The sequence below is a fragment of the Carcharodon carcharias genome, chromosome 9 (assembly GCF_017639515.1).
Source record: "Carcharodon carcharias isolate sCarCar2 chromosome 9, sCarCar2.pri, whole genome shotgun sequence".
NCBI classification, from domain to species: domain Eukaryota; kingdom Metazoa; phylum Chordata; class Chondrichthyes; order Lamniformes; family Lamnidae; genus Carcharodon; species Carcharodon carcharias.
In genome coordinates, this window is record NC_054475.1 from 100,394,603 (window position 1) to 100,416,091 (window position 21,489).

Genomic DNA, 21,489 nt, shown 5'->3' on the forward strand with positions numbered 1-21,489 from the left:
CAGATCTCCTGGCTCCTCACAAGCCCACTTTGCCTAGAGTCTGCTTCCTTCAGCTTTCTTCAATTCAGAGCCTTTCCCTCTGCTCTTTGCTTTCACTTCCACTGAAGAAAACCTGTTCCCCATTCCTATTCTTGTTCTTAAGATTTAACTGTCTTCCTAGGACTTTTTTTTTGTCCTCGCCCCCTAGTTTCTGGGACTTTCTTCTGTTCTTTTGGGAGATCGGCACCTGCAGTTCCCTGTCCTGTCCAGTTTCCTAACCCTGTGATATCCATAGACCAACTGAGCTCAAACTGCGTTTCTGTTACTCTCTGTCTTTCTGTAGGACAGTTTTCCTACTTTATTTTAACTTCCCTAAACCATTTCTAGGGTTGGAAAGCCTCAGTAAAATGCAGGTATATAAACAATCCCACAGACTTGCAGGCAACATTCTAAAGTGACTAAAACCCAGGTTTAACCTACAAATAGAAAAAAAAAATCAATTAAGCTTAAACTTCAAGCTACAGCTTATTCCTAACACACACAAATACTCATATGACTTACTTAAAACTACCTCTAAATCTGAACAATTACCAGTAATAAGTGAAAAAGAATAAATTATCTGACCACAGTAATTACCACCTTTTCCTAGACAGGGAAGAAAATGTTTCTTCAGTTTCAATAGTTAAATGCTGTATTGTATGTTAGTTGTATTTTTACTGCAGTGATTGATTATAGGACTCTGAAAGATAGGTTGGCCCTTAACTTACACAATGGTCATCAAATTTTAACGTGCATCGTAATACTTTTCCCAATGGATTGACAGTTTTGGCTGACAGTTTTAAGAGGTTATTGAAGGAATTATCTGTCTTTGATTTGGGAAATGGATAAATGTTAGTTTCATTACAGATTTACCACTTGAGGGAATTTTTGAATGGGTTTTAGAGATTTTTTTCAGTATGCAGTGACTTTGTATATGGCAGCTGTATTAGATTGTTTGAAGTTTATTTTTTTTAATGTCCATTTCAAAGATACTCTGAACTTTGGTCATAGTGGATATTGGATGAGTGGCCATATAGGAAACATGGGAGACGTGGGGGGCATGGAGATGGTATGGGGCATGAGGGTGGCAAGGGTGTAATGGAACACCATGGGGGCATGGAGGGAGCATGTGGAGCGAGGGTTTGAGGATTTCACATTCACCATTAGAATGGGGCCAAAGCGCTTTTAAAGGAAACAGGTCTGCTGGTTTGGCAAGTTTCCCGACTTGACCTTCCCCCCACAAATCTGGCCCAAAGTTGTAGTTCTATGTCTCTGCAATTTCCTGATTCTCCATGATAATTTTCCCTGTTTCCACTTCTAAGGGAACAATATTTGCTTTAGCTACTCTCTTCCTATTTACATACTTCAATCTATTCTTATTTTCCTGGCTAGTTTACTCTTATATTCTGTTTTTTCCCTCTTTATCAACTTTTTGGTGGCCTTTTGTTGATTTCTAAAATGCTCCCAATTCTCAGACTTTACTATTCCTTGCAACATTATAAGCCTTTTCTTATGAACCAATACTAATTATCCTTAACCTCATTAGTAAGTACAGTTTGATTTTCTGCTATCCCTTTGCAGGAATTCATTTGTTTACTTTTTTTATAGTTATTTAAAATGCATGATTTTCAAAAAATACCCTTTTTATGTCCTGTCCTATTAAGGGGATTACTTTTACTTTCCAATTCTGATAAAGGTCTCCATCTGTCTTTTCTCTTTCAGATGTTGGACTCGGCAGCTGTGAATTTCCAGTGTTTCCATTTTTGTATGTGGTATAGAGATAGGTTGGCAGGATAGTACAGATTTTGGTGGAGGAGTTGTTAAATGGGGGGATATGAACGGCTTTTTAGCACTGGTGTTTATAAAGTGTTGCTCCAACATGACATTACCTATATGCCAACTTTTGAATTTGATCGTTATGTGGGAAGGTTAGCCACATTCCATTCTATGTTACCTAGTTCAGTGCTATTATCAGGAACTTCCAGGGAACTTCTTGCCTTTTATGAAGGTCTGTGAAGCATCGGTTGCTGATTACCAATGGTAGATTGCTGTCATTTTTTATAGATTAATATAGTAGAAACTGTGTTTTAATGTCATCTAAGCAATGTTTAATGACTTCTGTTTCACTCTACCACAGAACAGCACAGGATACATAATACTGAGTTCCAGTCAAGAGAAGGATGGTGAATTGGATAGGGTCATCACAGGGCCTGTCCGATCAGAGAGGGAGGCACTGCTTGTGGGTAAGTGACAGAACAAGTAGAGCACAGGAATTTTACCCATTTAAGTGTTCACGTTTATGAAACAGAACAGCAAGTTGCTGTAATATGCATCTGGTTGGTCACCAATTAGTTGAGCAGAATGTTAATGTTCATAAAGTTTTAAAGAAAAGGGGGAAATTGCTGTCATCATTAGGAACTTACCACCATTATACTGGGGAGAATTTTCTCCCTATTGGGTGGGCCAGCCATGAGCAGGTGCATAGCCGATCGCCACCCACGATTGGCTGCGTGCCGCCATTTTACATAAGTGGCCCAATTAAGGGCCACCCAACATGACACTTACGGAGCTGCCTCAGGGAGATTGATTTCATTATGAAAAGTTGAGAAAAAGAATTTAAGAAAATTATTCGGACATGTCCCCTCATGTGACATTTTTATGAATTTTGATATAAATTTTTATTTCATTAATAAATCCTTCATGAAACCTCATCCCGCCCATGGATGAGGTTCCATGAAAAATGCGAAGGCCATGTGGGCTCTTTGCCTGCTCGCCAACCTTAAGGTTGGACGGGCAGCCCTGACAAGTACTTTAATTCGTTCATTAATGGCCTCAACAGGCCTTTGACGGTACCCGCCGAACTGAAGATCGGAATGACGCACGGTGATGTCAGGATGCACGGTGACGTCACTGTGTGTCATTTTACGGGCCCAGCCCCACATACCGAACGGAAGATTCTGCCCACTGTAATTTTGGACTGGCGATCTATTCCCCTCCCCTGAGGACTTAAGAAATGGGAGCATGGATAGGCAATTCGGCCCATCGAGCCTGCTGCAGCATTAAATAGGATCATGCCTGATCTCAATGTGGCCTTAATGCCATTTCCCTGCCTGTCTCCATAACCATTGACTCCCTTGTTGATCAAAAATCTGTTTAGCTCATCCTTGAATAAATTCACTGACCCAGCCTCCACTGTTCTCTGTGGAAGAGAATTCCAAAGGCTAATGATGCCCTTAGAGAAGCAGTTGCTCCTCATTTTGTCTTAAATGGGTGGCCTCTTATTTTTAAAATGTGCTCCCTAGTTCTAATTTCCTCCACGAGAGGAAACATCCTCTCAGCATCTACCGTCAACTCCTTTAGAATCTTATACGTTTCAATCAGATCACACCTCATCCTTCTCAAATCCAATGAGTATAGGCTCAACCTCTCATCACTAGACAACCCTTTCATCCCTAGTGAGCCTTCTCTGAACTGCTTCTAATGAAAATATATCCTTCCTTCAGTAAAGAAACCAAAACTGTGTACACTACCTGGACAACCTCACATTTTCCCACATTACACTCCAGCTACTAAATTTTTGACAAATCATATAACCTATCTACTTTCCTTTGCAGACTCTTTGTATTGTCCTCACAACTTGCTTTCCTACCCATCTTTGTATTATCAGCAAATTTGGTTACAATACAGTCAGTTCCTTCATCGAGCTTATTAATATAGACCATAAATGGATGATGCCCCAGCACTTATCCCTGAAACACTGCACTCGTTACATTTTGCCAACCTGAAGATTACCCATTTATCCCAACTCTCTGCTTTCTGTTAGTTAGCTAATCCTCTATCCGTGCTAATATGTCACCCCCTAACATCATGAACTCTCATCTTCTGCAATAACCTTATGTGGCGCCTTATTGAATGCCCTTTGGAAAGCCAAATACACCACATGTACTGATTCCCCTTTAGCCACCCTGCTTGATATTTCCTCAAATATCTCTAATAAATTTGGCAAACACTATTTCCCTTTCAAAAAAACCACATTGCCTGATTATGTTATGATTTTCTAGATGTCCTGCTGCTATCTCCTTAATAATGGATTCTAGCATTTTTCTAATGACAGATATTAGACTAACTGGGCTACAGTTTCCTACTTTCTGCCTCCCTCCTTTCCTGAATAGTGGTGTTATATTTGCAGTTTTCCAATCTGTTGGGAATTTTGGAAGATTGCAGCCACTTCCTCTAAGACCATAGGATGCAGGCCATCAGGCCCAAAGGACTTGTCAGCATTTACTCCCATTAGTTTTCCCGGTACTTTTTCTCAAGTGATCGTGATTGTTTTCAGTTTCTTTCTCCCTTTTACCTCCTGCTTTTCTACTATTTTTGGGATTTTTTTTGTCTTTTGCTGTTAACACAGATACAAAATACTGGCTGAAAGTCTCTGCCATTTCATCTAAGCGACCAATGCTCACTCTGAGTACATTTTCCTTTTAATATACTCGTTGTCTGTTTTTACATTTCTTTCTAGTTTTTTTCTCGTACTCCAATTTCTCACTCTTTATTTTTTAGTCACCCTTTGATGGATTCTAAAATTTTCCCAGTCTTCTGGCCTACCACTAATCTTTGCAGCATTGTACATCTTTTCTTTCAATTTGATACCATCCTTAGTTAGTCACTTCTTCTTAGTTCAGTGCCACTCAAGCAAGGAAACGTGGACATTTCTAATATTGGTGATCTGTACTACTATGTAAGAACAGCATAAAGCAAGGAAAAAGGGCCATTCTCTCCATCAAATCCACTGCCTCCACAAACCACTGATGGTAAGCTCTTTTGTAGTTTCCACTCAAGCCAATTAACTCCCCTATTCCTGAAAAACATCTCACTGCCCCAATCCAGTTAAATGAAACAGACTGTAGAATACTTGTCTAACCTCAAATCTAAATTAGTCATCCTCATATACTGTCCATCACAAAAACAGCCTACTTCCACCTACCATGGGGAAAAGAAAAGCAACTATATTCAGAAGGTGCATCCTTCTCTTAGAGTTTTTCCTTCTCAATGGAATATATTTTTGTTGAGTTACGAAATATCACCTTAATACATATCTGCTTCTCTATCATCTTATTTTTTAACCTATTTTCCTAGTCCACTTAGCCAACTCTGTCATCTTATCCTAGTAATTGCTTTTATTTAAGTTTAAGACACCCATTTCAGACCTGAATCAATTATACTTTTAATTTATTTTCCCATGTCAATGGCAGCAAGCTTGTGGAATATTGGAAATATTGACTAGCTATCAGTTGAAGGTGTAATAAATGGAAGTTATTATTTTTGAATCAATGATTATGTTTTAAAGGGTTATTCAACTATTCAGCCCTCAAAACCCAAACAACTTAGGCCTATTTGCACTCATATTTCTTATTTCCTGGTTTTACCTGTTCAAATTTTGTGAACTTGGAAGATTGGTGATTTTACCTATTGTTGGATAAAGCCTAAATCAGAACAAGTGCTGTTAATATTAGCAACTTGAAAATATGAACTTGAACTTTTTCGCTTGCACAACACAGCATAAAAAAGCCCACAAAACAGGATAATTGCATTTCAGTAGCAGTACCCAAAATATGGTAATTTTAGAAAAACATTTAGCGATAACTGGCATTTGTATCATTCTTTGTGTAAAAGAAGCACCTTGACCAAACCAATGCCACTCAAGCAAGGAAACGTGGACATTTCTAATATTGGTGATATGTACTACTATGTAAGAACAGCATAAAACAAAGAAAAAGGGCCATTCTCTCCATCAAATCCACTGCCTCCACAAACCACTGGTAAGCTCTTTTGTAGTTTCCACTCAAGCCAATTAACTCCCCTATTCCTGAAAAACATCTCACTGCCCCAATCCAGTTAAATGAAACAGACTGTAGAATACTTGTCTAACCTCAAATCTAAATTAGTCATCCTCATATACTGTCCATCACAAAAACAGCCTACTTCCACCTACCATGGGGAAAAGAAAAGCAACTATATTCAGCCCCACAACAAACTCTATTCCTTTGCCAATGACTCCGTCCCTTTCCCTAGTAATACTTCTGGCTGAAACAGATGGCTTGCAACCTCAGATTCTTGTTTGGCCAAGTTGATTTTCCAGCACCGTTTCCCCTCCATCATAAAGACAAATTTCTTCCATCTCCATTGCCTACCTCTGTCCCTACAAACCAGAAATATGCCTGAGTGACTTCCACCCCTAACTTGTTTCTTCATTGACATGGTATTTGCAAGATCTGATCACTTCCAGAATAACTCCAAGCTCCTTCTCATACTGTTGATCATCTCCTGAGTCACCAAAAATCCTTGCCTGACATCTTTCTTTCATTTCCACATACACACACTCTCCCTTGACAGCATCATCCATAGATACAGTGTTAGCTTCCACAGGTTTGCTGATCAAAATGTATGGAATAGGAGCAGGCCATTTCGTCCTTCAAGCCTGCTCCATCATTCATTAAGATCATGGCTTAACTGCTGCATTAATTCCACCTTGCTGCATTATCTCCATATTTCTTGATTCCCTTAGCATCCAAAAATGTATCAATCTTTGGCTTGAACGTACTTGATGCGTCACACAACAGCAGTATTGTGAAGTTTACATATTCCTTGATCATTTTGTGGTGTGTATAACTCCATGTGAAACTGGTCCAAAAAAGGAATAGCTGAGGAACTGATTACTGGTGCTGAGCCTCAGAATACTTTACTGGGGATTCAGAAACATAAGAGTTTTGTGACATCGCTATTTCAATACAGGAGGAGGAGGAAACTTTGAATCACAATATTTAGGAAGAACTTCAGACCCAGAAGTATTGAATTGCCTGAAGCTACTGGATTATGGTGGAGGCAGATTCAATCATGGTTTTTAAACAGGAATTGGATGAGTACTCGAAAGGAAAAAAAAATTTCAGGGCTATGGGGAAAGGGCAAGGGAGTGGGACTAGCTAACTTTTACAGAAAGCTGGCACAGACACGAAGGGCAGAATGGCCTCCTGTGCTGTAACTATTCTGTAATTCTGACTGAGCATCCTGAGTCGAAAATTCCTTGGATTCACAACCCTTTGAGTGAAGAAATTTCTCTTAAGTTCAGGCCTAAACGTTCAACCTCTTAATCTGAGACTGTGACCCCCACCCCCCTAGTTCTAGACTCCCTAGCTGGAGGAAGCATCCAGCCTCTTTCTCCCACATATCCTCTGTTACAAAGACTTGAGCACATTATCTCAGCTGATAGTCTAGGGCTATACTGAGGCAGTGCTGAATTGTGAATGTACCATTCTTGAACTGGAACATTAGATCTAGTGATAGATATTGAGGATACCATGATGCTATTCAACAGCATTAACCAATAACACCCAAAACAGATTTATGTGTAGAAAATGATTGTTGTATGTGCCTATGTAACATTAGTAACTGCCCTCCAAAGCAATTCATTTTGAGAGGCTCATCAGGATGTCACTGAGAATTACAATAAGCTTCAATAAAAATGCAAGTTTCTCTTCATAATGGAAAGGAAAATTCATTAATTTTTAGGTTTAAGTGCAGGCCTCTGGTTTTGTGCTCACAATTTAAATAACTCACTTGTATTCATATTGTAAATTCCTGTGACACGATTTTAAAACCTCAGATCACTGTTTCCTCCCAATTTTCTTCATTCCAATCAAAACAAATTTAGTTTTTTGAATTTCTTTTCATAATGTAAAGCCTTAACTCCTAGAATAATTCTTGCTTCACTTCCTCAATCCTCTTGAATACATCTGATATTTTATTAAGGTATGTTGCCCCCAACTTCACACAAATAACATAACTTATACCTATCATCTGTATCACAGCTGTCATTTAGTTTACTTCTTCCTTGGTTAAATAAATGTTTTCTATCCTTTCTAATTATTTGTCTTCATTTTATTTAGCAATCATATTATAGAAGCATTTTATCTCAATTTTGATTTAGTCCAAGCCACATTCCACTGGAAAGAAAAGTCTTGAGTTTCATCATCCAACTATGCACATCTAGGATAAAATTTAATACGTTAAAAATTCAGCAGGGGGAAAATCGTTAAGCTATTCTTAAAGTTGGCTCCAACAACTTTTACCCCTTCTCTTAAAATTAGTACAATGCCCTGCCAGGCTTCTGATCACTTTAAAAATGTTCATCCACCAAGTCCCCAAACTTCATAAACATCATTCAGTCAGCTAAGTCTAGTTTGTAAATGAAAGCCCACAGATGTGATCCAAGTCACATTCCAATGCAGATTCCTAAACAAAACTATAATTTCTAGAAGCTATTTTATAGATAGAAATAAACCAAAATCTAAATTTTAAGAAAAGAAAACCTTACTACCTGACTTTACCAATGTTGTTCACACATAATTAATGTCCTGCTACTTCCAACTTCTCATCTTTCTTTATCAGAAGAACTGAATTGGGAAATGCCAACAATTGTCAGCTTTCAGATACAAGTTGTAAGGTTATTCATTTAATTTGGTTCAAAAGTAACTCCAATGGAATGGGGAAGGAAATAGGGAACAGGCCTTTGAGTAGTAGAAGGAAAAAGAGAGACTCCCTGGGGTCCAGTTCACAGATGCAAAAAGGAACAAGACACCTTATGATGGTGGTAGGTGAGAGACAGAAGGAAAAAGACTGCATTTGAGGGGGTTGAGAAAGACCCTTTGTGAGAGAGTAGATGGCAAGAAGAGGGATTTCTTTTATGGGATAGAGAGAAAGGGAACCTCTTAAAGAGGGAAAAGGGGTATCCTGTTGAAAAAAAGCATTGTGCTTGGTTTTTTTTTTATTATGGCCTTGCTAATCTGTAGCACCACTTTTAATGATTGGCGTATTTGTATTCTGAGATCCCTTTGTTCCTCTATCCCACCTAGACTTGCACCATCCAAGTAAAAAGTGACCTCCCTTTTCTTCCTACCAAAATGCACATTCTACCTCACATTATCTGTGATGAACTTCATTTGCCAATTATTTGTCCATTCTATCAGTTTATTAATGTCCTTTAGTTTGTAGCAGCCCTGCTCAGTATTGACTATCTCCCCCCCCCCCCCCCCCCACCTCCCCCTCACAATTTGGTATCATCTGAAAATTTAGAAATTGTATTTGATTCAAAAGTCCAGATTGTTGATGTAAATTGTGAACAGCAGTGGTTCCAGCACTTATTCTTGTGGAACATCACTTCCCAACTTCTTCCACTCTAACACTACCCTTTACTCCCACTCTGCTTTCTGCCTTGAAGCCAGCTAGCAATCCATTCTGCCACATGTCCCCTGACTCTATATTATTCATTATTCATTATGCTATTATGCAACACCTTAATGAAGGTGCTTTGAAAATCCAGATAAATTACATCTCCTACGTGATCATCTCTCTTGTTATTTCCTTAAAAATTCAATGAGGTTAGTCAAGCAAGATTTTCCCTTTTGAAATCCATGCTGACTCTTCATTATTATATTTCTCATTTCTACATGTTCTTCTATTCTCTACTTTAGTAAGGGGGTTTCATTATTTTTTAAACACTAGTGTTAAGATGACTGGTCTATAATTCCCTGGACATGTTCTTGTCCCCCTTCTTAAATATAGGAATTGCATTAGCTAGCCACCAGACCTATGGCACTACACCTTTACTCTCTGTAATGAGTGAACTCTGTCTAATCAGTGCTTTGAGAGATCCATTGATATTCCAAATATGACTTCTCACCGCCAAACATCAGCTCTTAAGGAACAGGAGAATGCCTTTAAGCTCCTTGGGCCTACTCCAGTGTTCAGTTAGATCATGGTCAATCTGCACTTCATTTCCACCTTTTCCCACCTTCTCTCCTATCCCTCGATACCCTAATCTAACAACAGTCAATCTTGGTATTGAAAGCTCTAATTGTTCCAGCGTACATAGCCTTTTGGGAAAGAAAATTGGATATTTATAATGTCTTTTGTGTGAAAAAGTGATGTATTTACCAGAAAAATGTGCTCTGTCAACACAACGATAAATATTTGCAATTTAAAAAGGAAAAAATATTAGGAAATGGCTACTACCTTGTAATATAATTTCTCCTAAACAGTAGAGCCTTAAATTACAACTATTATTCTGAGCTGCTCCTGAAGCTGCTTTCACATTGATTAAAAATCATTTATATATGTGTTCACTTGCACTATTTTTGATATTGTAACAGTATTTAAAAAATGAAAATGAATAGCATTTTATCAGCCTGACAGATCACAGAGGCATAAGCCATAACAGAAAATTGGATACTTTGATCAGTGTAGTGGGCTTCTCATTTGATGCTAACTAAGGAACAATGAATTGCCAATAAAAATGAATGATATTTTCAGTTTTGGTTCATTATTTAGTTCTTATTTCTATGTGGAGCAATCACCAGTTTAACAAACTATACTGTTGGACTAAGATAATTGGGCATTTCCATTCACGGTTTATATATGTTGAAAATAATTTGTTCCCTTGAGTCCATGACAAGAAAATAAGCTGGCATTAAATAGATGACTCTCCCTAGTACAGAGGTACAAGAATTAATGGGGAGGAAAAAAGTAGTTTTATTGCAAATTGTCCTGATGTGTGCAAGACAAAAAGCTTTGACAACATGTCTTTTTTTTAGCGGTACTCGAGTTTTATTTAAAGAGTGATCTGTGAGTCAACTCATCTGCTTTCCCTGCAATAAAGTTTTCCCACTTTGCCCCAGGTGGGACAATCATACTCTATTAAAGAAAAAACACATGAGAACAACAGTGTGTTCTATCTCAAGTTATAGGTTGATAGCAGTCATCTGGCTAAAAGAGATGTTTCATACTTTCAGCTTGATGGGTGGAGCTACTGGAGAGAAAGTTCAATGAGAAAAAGCTAATGTTCAGATGATGACCTGAATATACTTTCATCACTCTCCATCCCATTCCCAACATACTTGTTCTCTCTCCAAATCAATGAGTCTTCCTGGGACACAGTCCCTGAGTGCCTCTAACCTTTGCTACATTGCTGGAGTGACCATAAGCAGAGAGTTCTGGTGGGCATTTTGACTATTGTTATGATCCCAGCTTACTACAGGACAAGCCAGATCTCAGGTGGAACCTGGCTTGATAGACCCTAACTTTTATTTTTTGTTTAGATACGTAGAGAGGCACTACTGAACAGGGTCACAGGAGTCAGCTGATGAACTTTTAAATAATAAAACATTTATTAAGCAAGAAAAGATGAACTCTATTACTCCTTCACCCACACTATACCTTCACAGATATATACAGATTTGTAAGGATAACAGGGGGAGGCAGTGGCATAGTGGTATTGTCACTAGATCAGTATTCCAGAGCTCCAGGTTATTGCTCTGGGGACCCAGTTCGAATCCCACCATGGCAGATGGTGAAATTTGAATTCAATAAAAATCTGGAATTAACCATTGCCAATTGTCATGAAAACCCATCTAGTTCACTAATGTCCTGTCTACTAATCTGCTGTCTGGTCTGGCCTACATGTAACTGCAGATCCACGGCAATGTGATTGACTCTTAAATGCCTCCTGAACAAGGGCACTTGGGGATGGGCAATAAATGCTGGCCTAGCCAGCGATGCCCACATCCCATGAACAAATAAAAAAAAAGTTACAAAAACTATCTTATACACTAAGGTTCCCAGTAAGTACACAGTCTATGTGGTCAGACACACCACACTCTGAAACCAAGTGACAGATGCCACCCCAAACAGATGCTAAAGATCTCAAAGATAAAAACGAAAAACTGCGGATGCTGGAAATCCAAAACAAAAACAGAATTACCTGGAAAAACTCAGCAGGTCTGGCATCATCGGTGGAGAAGAAAAGAGTTGGCGTTTCGAGTCCTCATGACCCTTCGACAGAACTAAGTAGAAATAGGAAAGGGGTGAAATATAAGCTGGTTTAAGGTGTGTGTGTGTGTGTGTGTATGTGTGTGTGTGTGGGGGGGGGAGAGAAGTGGAGGGGGTTGGTGTGGTTGTAGGGACAAACAAGCAGTGATAGAAGCAGATCATCAAAAGATGTCACAGACAACAGACCAAAAGAACACAGAGGTGTTGAAGATGGTAAAGAAAAACAGAATTACCTGGAAAAACTCAGTAGGTCTGGCAGCATCGGCGGAGAAGAAAAGAGTTGACGTTTCGAGTCCTCATGACCCTTCGACAGACATGAGGACTCGAAACGTCAACTCTTTTCTTCTCCGCCGATGCTGCCAGACCTACTGAGTTTTCCCGGGTAATTCTGTTTTTGTTTTGGATTTCCAGCATCCGCAGTTTTTTTGTTTTTATCTCTATGTTGAAGATGGTGATATATATCTAAATGAATGTGCTAATTAAGAATGGATGGTAGGGCACTCAAGGTATAGCTCTAGTGGGGGTGGGGGGAGCATAAAAGATTTAAAAATATTTAAAAATAATGGAAATAGGTGGGAAAAGAAAAATCTATATAATTTATTGGATAAAAAACAAAAGGAAGGGGGAAGAAACAGAAAGGGATGGGGATGGAGGAGGGCGTTCAGGACCTAAAGTTATTGAATTCAATATTCAGTCCGGAAGGCTGTTAAGTGCCTAGTCGGAAGATGAGGTGTTGTTCCTCCAGTTTGCGTTGGGCTTCACTGGAACAATGCAGCAAGCCAAGGACAGACATGTGGGCAAGAGAGCAGGGTGGAGTGTTGAAATGGCAAGCGACAGGGAGGTTTGAGTCATTCTTGCGGACAGACCGCAGGTGTTCTGCAAGGCGGTCGCCCAGTTTACGTGTGGTCTCTCCAATGTAGAGGAGACCACATTGGGAGCAACAAATGCAGTAGACTAATTTGGGGGAAATGCAAGTGAAATGTTGCTTCACTTGAAAAGAGTGTTTGGGCCCTTGGACGGTGAGGAGAGAGGAAGTGAAGGGACATTTTTTGCGTGGGCATGGGGTGGTGCCATAGGTGGGGGTTGAGGAGTAGGGAATGATGGAGGAGTGGAGCAGGGTGTCCCGGAGGGAACGATCCCTACGGAATGCCGACGGGGGGTGAAGGGAAAATGTGTTTGGTGGTGGCATCATGCTGGAGTTGGCGGAAATGGCAGAGGATGATCCTTTGAATGCAGAGGCTGGTGGGGTGATAAGTGAGGACAAGGGGGACCCTATCATGTTTCTGGGAAGGAGGAGAAGGCGTGAGGGCAGATGCGCGGGAGATGGGCCGGACACGGTTGAGGACCCTGTCAACGACCGTGGGTGGAAAAACTCGGTTAAGGAAGAAGGAGGACATGTCAGAGGAACTGTTTTTCAAGGTAGCATCATCGGAACAGATGCGACGGAGGCGAAGGAACTGAGAGAATGGGATGGAGTTCTTACAGGAAGCGGGGTGTGAGGAGCTGTAGTCAAGGTAGCTGTGGGAGTCAGTAGGCTTCTAATGGATATTGGTGGACAGTCTTATCACCAGAGATTGAGACAGCGAGGTCAAGGAAGGGAAGGGAAGTGTCAGAGATGGACCATGTGAAAATGATGGAGGGGTGGAGATTGGAAGCAAAATTAATAACTTTTTCCAAGTCCCGACAAGAGCATGAAGCAGCACCGAAGTAATCATCGATGTACCGGAGAAAGAGTTGTGGAAGGGGGCCGGAGTAGGACTGCAACAAGGAATGTTCCACATACCCCATAAAGAGACAGGCATAGCTGGGGCCCATGCAGGTACCCATAGCCACACCTTTTATTTGGAGGAAGGGAGAGGAGTTGAAGGAGAAATTGTTCAGCATGAGAACAAGTTCAGCCAGACGGAGGAGAGTAGTGGTGGATGGGGATTGTTCGGGCCTCTGTTCGAGGAAGAAGCTAAGGACCCTTAGACCATCCTGGTGGGGGATGGAGGTGTAGAGGGATTGGACGTCCATGGTGAAGAGAAAGCAGTTGGGGCCAGGGAACTGGAAATTGTTGATGTGATGTAAGGTGTCAGAGGAATCACGGATGTAGGTGGGAAGGGACTGGACAAGGGGAAAGAGAAGTGAGTCAAGATAACGAGAAATGAGTTCTGTGGGGCAGGAGCAAGCTGACACGATCGGTCTGCCCGGACAGTTCTGTTTGTGGATTTTGGGTAGGAGGTAGAAGCGGGCCGTCCGAGGTTGGTTTTGTTTCCAGTCTCCACCCCTCCATCATTTTCACGTAGTCCATCTCTGACACTTCCCTTCCCTTCCTTGATCTCGCTGTCTCAATCTCTGGTGATAGACTGTCCACCAATATCCATTACAGGCCTACCGACTCCCACAGCTACCTTGACTACAGCTCCTCACACCCCGCTTCCTGTAAGGTCTCCATCCCATTCTCTCAGTTCCTTCGCCTCCGTCGCATCTGTTCCGATGATGCTACCTTCAAAAACAGTTCCTCTGACATGTCCTCCTTCTTCCTTAACCAAGGTTTTCCACCCACGGTCGTTGACAGGGCCCTCAACCGTGTCCGGCCCGTCTCCCGCGCATCTTCCCTCACGCCTTCTCCTCCTTCCCAGAAACATGATAGGGTCCCCCTTGTCCTCACTTATCACCCCACCAGCCTCCGCATTCAAAGGATCATCCTCTGCCATTTCCGCCAACTCCAGCATGATGCCACTACCAAACACATCTTCCCTTCATCCCACTGTCGGCATTCCGTAGGGATCATTCCCTCCGGGACACCCCGGTCCACTCCTCCATCACCCCCTACTCCTCAACCCCCATCTATGGCACCACCCCATGCCCATGCAAAAGATGTAACACCTGCCCCTTCACTTCCTCTCTCCTCACCGTCCAAGGGCCCAAACACTCCTTTCAAGTGAAGCAACATTTCACTTGCATTTCCCCCAACTTAGTCTACTGCATTCGTTGCTCCCAATGCGGTCTCCTCTACATTGGAGAAACCAAACGTAAACTGGGCGACCGCTTTGCAGAACACCTGCGGTCTGTCCGCAAGAATGACCCAAACCTCCCTGTCGCTTGCCATTTCAACACTCCACCCTGCTCTCTTGCCCACATGTCTGTCCTTGGCTTGCTGCATTGTTCCGGTGAAGCCCAACGTAAACTGGAGGAACAAAACCTCATCTTCCGACTAGGCACTTTACAGTCTTCCAGACTGAATATTAAATTCAACAACTTTAGGTCCTGAACTCCCTCCTCCATCCCCACCCCCCTTTCTGTTTCTTCCCCCTTCCTTTTGTTTTTTTCCAATAAATTATATAGATTTTTTTTCCCAACTATTTCCAATATTTTTAAATCTTTTATGCTCCCCCACCCCCACTAGAGCTATACCTTGAGTGCCCTACCATCCATTCTTAATTAGCACATTCGTTTAAATATATATCACCAACTTCAACACCACTGTGTTCTTTTGTTCTGTTGTCTGTGACATCTTTTGATGATTTGCTTCTATCACTGCTTGATTGTCCCTACAACCACACCAACGCCCTCCACTTCTCTCCCCCCCACCCACTCTCCCCCCCCCCCCCCCCCCCCCCCCCCCCCCCCAACAAAGGGTCATGAGGACTCGAAACGTCAACTCTTCTCCGCCGATGCTGCCAGACCTGCTGAGTTTTTCCAGGTAATTCTGTTCTTGCTAAGGATCTCTCCTCAACTCCCCCCACGCTTGTTACACAGTGAGTCAGTCGATTTTCTGAACTCCATCTTTCACACGAGGGCTTCCAATCTCCACTCTCTAAGAACTTGCTTTGGAATTTTCTCCCAAACCAACGCTTTCTCTCAGATGCCTTCCGCAAGGGTCCACCTCTGGGGCTTCGAAGTCTCCTTCCAATGTTCCACTCCCCTAGATTACCATCTGCGTTCAACCTTTCTTCCATGCACTCTCTCTCACTGACTCAGCCATGCCGACAGAGCACCACTGCTTCACGTGCCCATAAAACAAAGTTTAAAAAACCTGTGCCGTTGCTTCGCAACAGGGGTCCAGAGAGGGAGACCCACACAAACAGAAAACTAGAAAAGCTGTTTCAGTTCAGTTGAAGCCAGGATTTCAGGGAGGTTGGACAGCAGAGGGACAGATAGCAAGTCCCAAACTAAAGTTGAAGCCAGCTGCCAAGAGAGGAAACTGCAGAGGAGCAGTTTCCAGAAACTGAAGAAGAAAGTCCCCAAATCCAGGGGAGTGGAACAGGAAAGGTCCCAAGTCTAGTCAAAAGCCAAGGACAAGAATCTGGAAAAGGTCCTGTTCTGTGAAAGTAAGCAGCAGAGAGGAAGACTCCAAGCTTTAAGCTTAAAGAAGAAAACTACAGGACACAGATTTAAAGCAAAAGGGAGCGTGAGAAGCTAGGAGGTCCAAGGAGGTCGGGATGGTGTACGATTTGGTGGGGAACTTGGAAGTAGTGGCGGTGTTCCCATGAACTTACTGCCCTTATCCTTCTAGGTGGTAGAAGTCAGGGGTTGAACTCCACTGAATCATTGGAGGGCTGGGATGAATCTACTTTTAAAAGAGAATAAATAAAAGCCAGTAGATTCTGTAACCTGTTTATTATCCCATTGATATTGGCATCTGGAAGTGGAATCGGATCTGACATGTTGTTAGATTCACTGAATTCAATGTAACAAGTCATCATGACTTCAATTTGAACTCAATCAAAACCACTAGGCTACCCAAATCCTTATAAAGTAACCAACAGAATTCTGATTTCAAACAGCACTAACTTTATATGCTGTCTTTCTAAGCAGCAACATGAAATGTTTGTATGTCTTTCCTTATCTGTGCCAGGATATAATGGAAATAGAGGACTGTTTACATCTTTTAAGCTTTCACCCTAAAAAAGCATACTTTTTAATTGCAGGTATAATTTCTACATTTCTCCATGTCCACCCATTTGGAGCCAGCATAGACTATATATGTTCTTATCTACAGCGACTGGATGCTAAGGTAAATTGGAAATGCTACTTTGATTGGCTGACTTAACATTATTTACATGAAGTTCTTATTTTGTGAAAACACAAACAAGCCGGTTCCTCCTAGAGACAGAACAGTTATCTCTGCTAATTTCAGTGGATGTTACATTGGTTCTCAATGCACTGAACATTTTTGGTCAGAATTATATACCAATGGTACATGAGTTGGCTTCGCCCGTAAAGCAAGTTTCTGCTTTGTCATTATTCTGTAAAACTGTGAAATTCTTCTTAAAACCATAAGCAGCCTAATTTATACTAATGACAGTCTTATCGCCCACTTGGTGCTGATCAGAAAATAGCTTTTTGAAATGAATACATATTACAATAAAGGTGCAGCATAAGGTTGGAATCATAATTTATCAAAAATGCCTGTATTGGATGAATTAAGAGTCACTTTGGGGACTTACTAGCTGCCATGTATTTTAGTACTTAACATTCTGTATAGTTTGAAGGAAAGTGGATTATAGCAAATAGCTCCAGTGGTGAAGGTACCATTGGCATAGGCTTGATGAGTCAGATGACCTCTTGTATATGAAATTTCTTACTGTGGAGCACCTTTACTTTTTAATTTACAGCCACTGATGTCACAATAAATGCCAACAATTGAATGCAACACATAGCTGCTATTTTGTAGATTGCACGCATGGAGATTAATAATGGTGGCATGATCTCTGTTGCCGCAACAAAAATAACTTACAATTAAAACATAAGGTTTTGTATGCCATGTATTTTAAATATTTAGTCTCTAGAGGCTTTTGATTGTATTTTCTTTATAAACATACTTGGAGAGACTAGGTGCTAAGTCAAAACAGTCAAACTCTGTAGTACAGCAGCTTTTACAGTGTAAAACAGCAAAGGAGTTTGGGCTGGGAGTAGAGGTGGGTGGGGTAAGATTCAGTCCCCATATATCTTTAAAGAAAATAAAAGCATTGTAAGATCCAGGATACTTTCACATAATCATGTCATTTATGTTCATATGATCCAACTTAATTGTTTCCATTTTTTAATGAAATCGCCTTACAAATTTCCATAGCCTCCTGCACCATCCTCTCATGGGCAATTGGGGATGAGCAACGAATGCTCACCTTCCCAGTAATGTTCACATCCCATGAAAGAATAAAAAAAACCTTGAGAATTAATCCTAACTTCAGAAGGGTTTTCATATCACTTCCCATACCATTTTCCGTACAGTGTCTCTCTTGTGCCAATTTAACGCTAACTTAAGGAAGCTGCACAATGTGCATCGGACAAGTTTTTGGGTTAGTGATCTCTGCTACCATTCTGCATTCTTGAATAGAATAATCTGTAAATTAGCAAATCTAGTCACTGTCGTATTTCCCTCTTCATTTTACAGGTAAATATGAGAGTTGGTGCTTTGAAGTAAAATGAGAGAAAGTGCTGACACAAAAGATGATTTTGTTTGCTACTCAGCTAGGAACTGGATTGAGGCTCATTTCATGCAATTTGGCGAAAAAGAAGTGACCTTCAGCCTGGGCTGTTTTCCAAACTGTATTCCAAATCCAGAAGAATAGTCTTAAAGCTGTACTGCCTGATTGCATCTTCCCTTTATCCCATATGTTCTTGGATTCAGCATCTCAGACCACTCTGTAAGATCGGAATCCCCTCCAACCAGACTTTATGAAATATAAAAACCCCAAAACACATGGGCATAAGTACTGCAAATAAACAGGCCAAACCTCAACACAAAAAACACACACAAGCAGACTATACTGTCAGGGGTTAATTTTCAAAACATTCCAATATCAAAGTAAAACCAATGCCATGAAAGGACACAAGAATAACACAAGATAGCTGCCATCAGATAATCCAATTAAAAACTGGGAAGGACATTGTAACAAATAGCCCCAGACAACAGCTATCATACAAACAAGATAAACAATGGTCAAGAAGGAAAGGAACCTGTTACATGCATCAGTCTGGGAGCCAGAGATACTTCACCTGAATGGGGTTCGTTGTTTCAGTTGTAGAAATAACATCAGCGATGAATGGGTCTATCTGGATCAAGGCATGTAACAGGCTAGAGAGATTTAAGGGTGCTAAGCACTGATCTTCCGGCAGGATGACGTCAGGAAATACGTTCATCATTCAGCAGAATGTCTTCAGGGAATGTGTTTTGATATTTTCGATAAGGATCATCATAAAAGGCCAAGATTGAAGGGTCTGGCACCGCAGTCAGAAGGAGGGACAGGGCTGGTCGCCTTGACTCAGACCTACTTTCAACACCAGACAGGCCTGCCATATTGGGGCTTTCAGCCATATTGCGATGATATTGGCCTGAAGGATTTGGACTGCAGTCAAGAAGGAGGGTCAGGAACGGTCAACCTGACTCGCGGACCTACAACTTTTGCTGGAAGGACCAACCATGTGAGGAGTTGTAATTTATCAGCCAAATCCAAGGGGCATTGGGGCTGAGGCTTAAAGGGTAGTTTAAGGGTATTGGCCAAATCCTGGGGGGTTGGGGTTGCATGGTTGGGTTGAATTGAGGAAGGCTTTGGGCAGAAACATGTGATTTTGCCTGTGGTTTTTCTGTAGAGGCTTTTTAATAAGTCGTGGTTTTTTTTTATGTATTTACAGGAAGCCGAGGTTAAATCATGGAAAGATTTAAATCAGGATAACCAATTAAGTATTGTGTAGTGTCATTTACACTGGTTTAGAGCGCTTCTATCAGGGCATGAGTGTTTTAATAAATGAGTTTGTGGTTGGGCCAAACCCTGTGTCTATCTAATTTGTCCTTTATAAAATCCTAAAGTGAAGAACCATCAGTAAAGGGAAACGGGAGCGTGAACCTCTTACAACTCCCATAGGGCATCTCCACTACTTGTGACCTGGAGACTACTTTTACCTACCTAACATTTAGCTAATTGGTGGTCAACCTAGGGGTTGAAAGAAATCCCTTGTCAACTTACTGTGTTTCAAAAAACTGACTATATCCTGTGGCGCAAGTGATCTTTCTATGCAAAGTAGTAGAATAAACACTCCACTAAACTGTGGCTTAGCTATAAACTTGAAAATTGATTTACTCAACTAACTGCGTTCAGAACGGAAGCAATGAGACTATTGATTTACCAAAGTTACAGGCTTAAATGTCCCAACTCAGAAGATAGATCCTGGAACAGCGACCTTAAATAGCAGTGAGGTTATCAGAGAGGTGTTGGACAAAAGCCAGGCCCATTAGGGGAAGTTTAGAATTAGCATGATGAGTTGGCCATTGTTGTCTTCGTAGGTATTCACAGAACTCAGGTGATTGAGCAACATTGTCGGGGTGGGAAACAGATCTATTGCCTGATCTGTCATGGACCAGGTAGGGAAGGAATGAGGAAAAAATATCTTTTTAGAAGGAGTTTAGGTGTAACGGGTTAGAGGTCTGCTCAGACCTATAGATACAAAGATTCTATGTAAAATTAGTTTGTGACAATCTTCAACCAAGCTCTTTGTGAATGTAGGCTCCCTCTCTTCTCTCGCAGCATCTACCTCTGAAGGCATCTTTAAAGATGGCTGATTTTAGAACTATTACACTGATATAACACACAGTAATTTTCTGAGGCTATGGGGCAGATTAGATTAAATATTTATTCTGCTTGTGGCTCATGCAGTCCTTACTATGGGAGTGCTTCATGCAGAAATTGGGTACTCAAAGCAAAAGAGTGTTCTCCAGCAGTGATATCCTCCTTCACAAAACATCTATAACATTTTAAATGCTACTAAGAATTAAAGAGTTTATGTTTTTGCTAATTACCCTGTGGTATTGCATTTCATTGGACTTCCTTTACCAATGCTGTCTTTCAATATGTATTAATGATTACTGCCTTGTCTAAAAGATCTTACATATTAAATTATTTCTGAGCACAAATGGATCTCAATGATGTTGCTCATGAACTCAGGAGAATTTTATGACCACTTGTCATGTTGGGTGTAACATCCCAGGCTGAAAGATAAAGTGAGTGAAACTTAGCTGAAAATTTGGAATATGCCTGCAAAGGAGGAAGTAGAATTAGGATAACCAGGGAACGAGTAGGGACCAAAGGGGCAACCTGTGGGTGGAGCCAGAGGACATCGGTAGATTGTTGAACAAATACTTCTCATCTGTCTTCACCCAAGAGAATGAGGATGAAGGTATCGAACTCTGGGAGAGAGATTGCGAGGTTCTTGAGCAAATTGATATAGGGAGTGACAAGGTATTGGAGGTGTTGGCAGGCTTAAAAGTGGACAAATCTCCAGGTCCAGATGACTTGTGTCCCAGACTGCTGAGGGAGGCAAGGGAGGAGATCGCAGCGGCTCTTATCTAAATTTTTAATTCCTCTATGGCCACGGGGGAGGTGCCAGAGGACTGGAGAACAGCTAATGTGGTTCCGCTATTTGGGAAGGGTTGTAGAGATAAGCCAGGGAACTACAGACCAGTGAGCCTCGCGCCAGTGGTAGGGAAATTATTGGAAAAAATTCTGAAGGAGAGAATCTATCTCCATTTGGAGAGGCAAGGTTTGATCAGGGATAGTCAGCATAGCTTTGTCAGAGGGAGGTCATGCCTAACAAATTTGATTGAAT

General features: G+C 41.2%; 1 protein-coding gene across 1 annotated transcript in view; it reads left to right on the plus strand.

The window, feature by feature from the left end:
• LOC121281899 (ecto-NOX disulfide-thiol exchanger 2-like) overlaps window positions 1-21,489 on the plus strand; it is a 339,103-nt gene that overhangs the window by 312,399 nt on the left and 5,215 nt on the right. Inside the window, exons 15-16 of the mRNA XM_041195055.1 lie at window positions 2,156-2,261; window positions 16,815-16,900. Of these exons, the coding sequence (XP_041050989.1) occupies window positions 2,156-2,261; window positions 16,815-16,900 (192 nt within the window). The remainder of the gene's footprint in view (window positions 1-2,155; window positions 2,262-16,814; window positions 16,901-21,489) is intronic.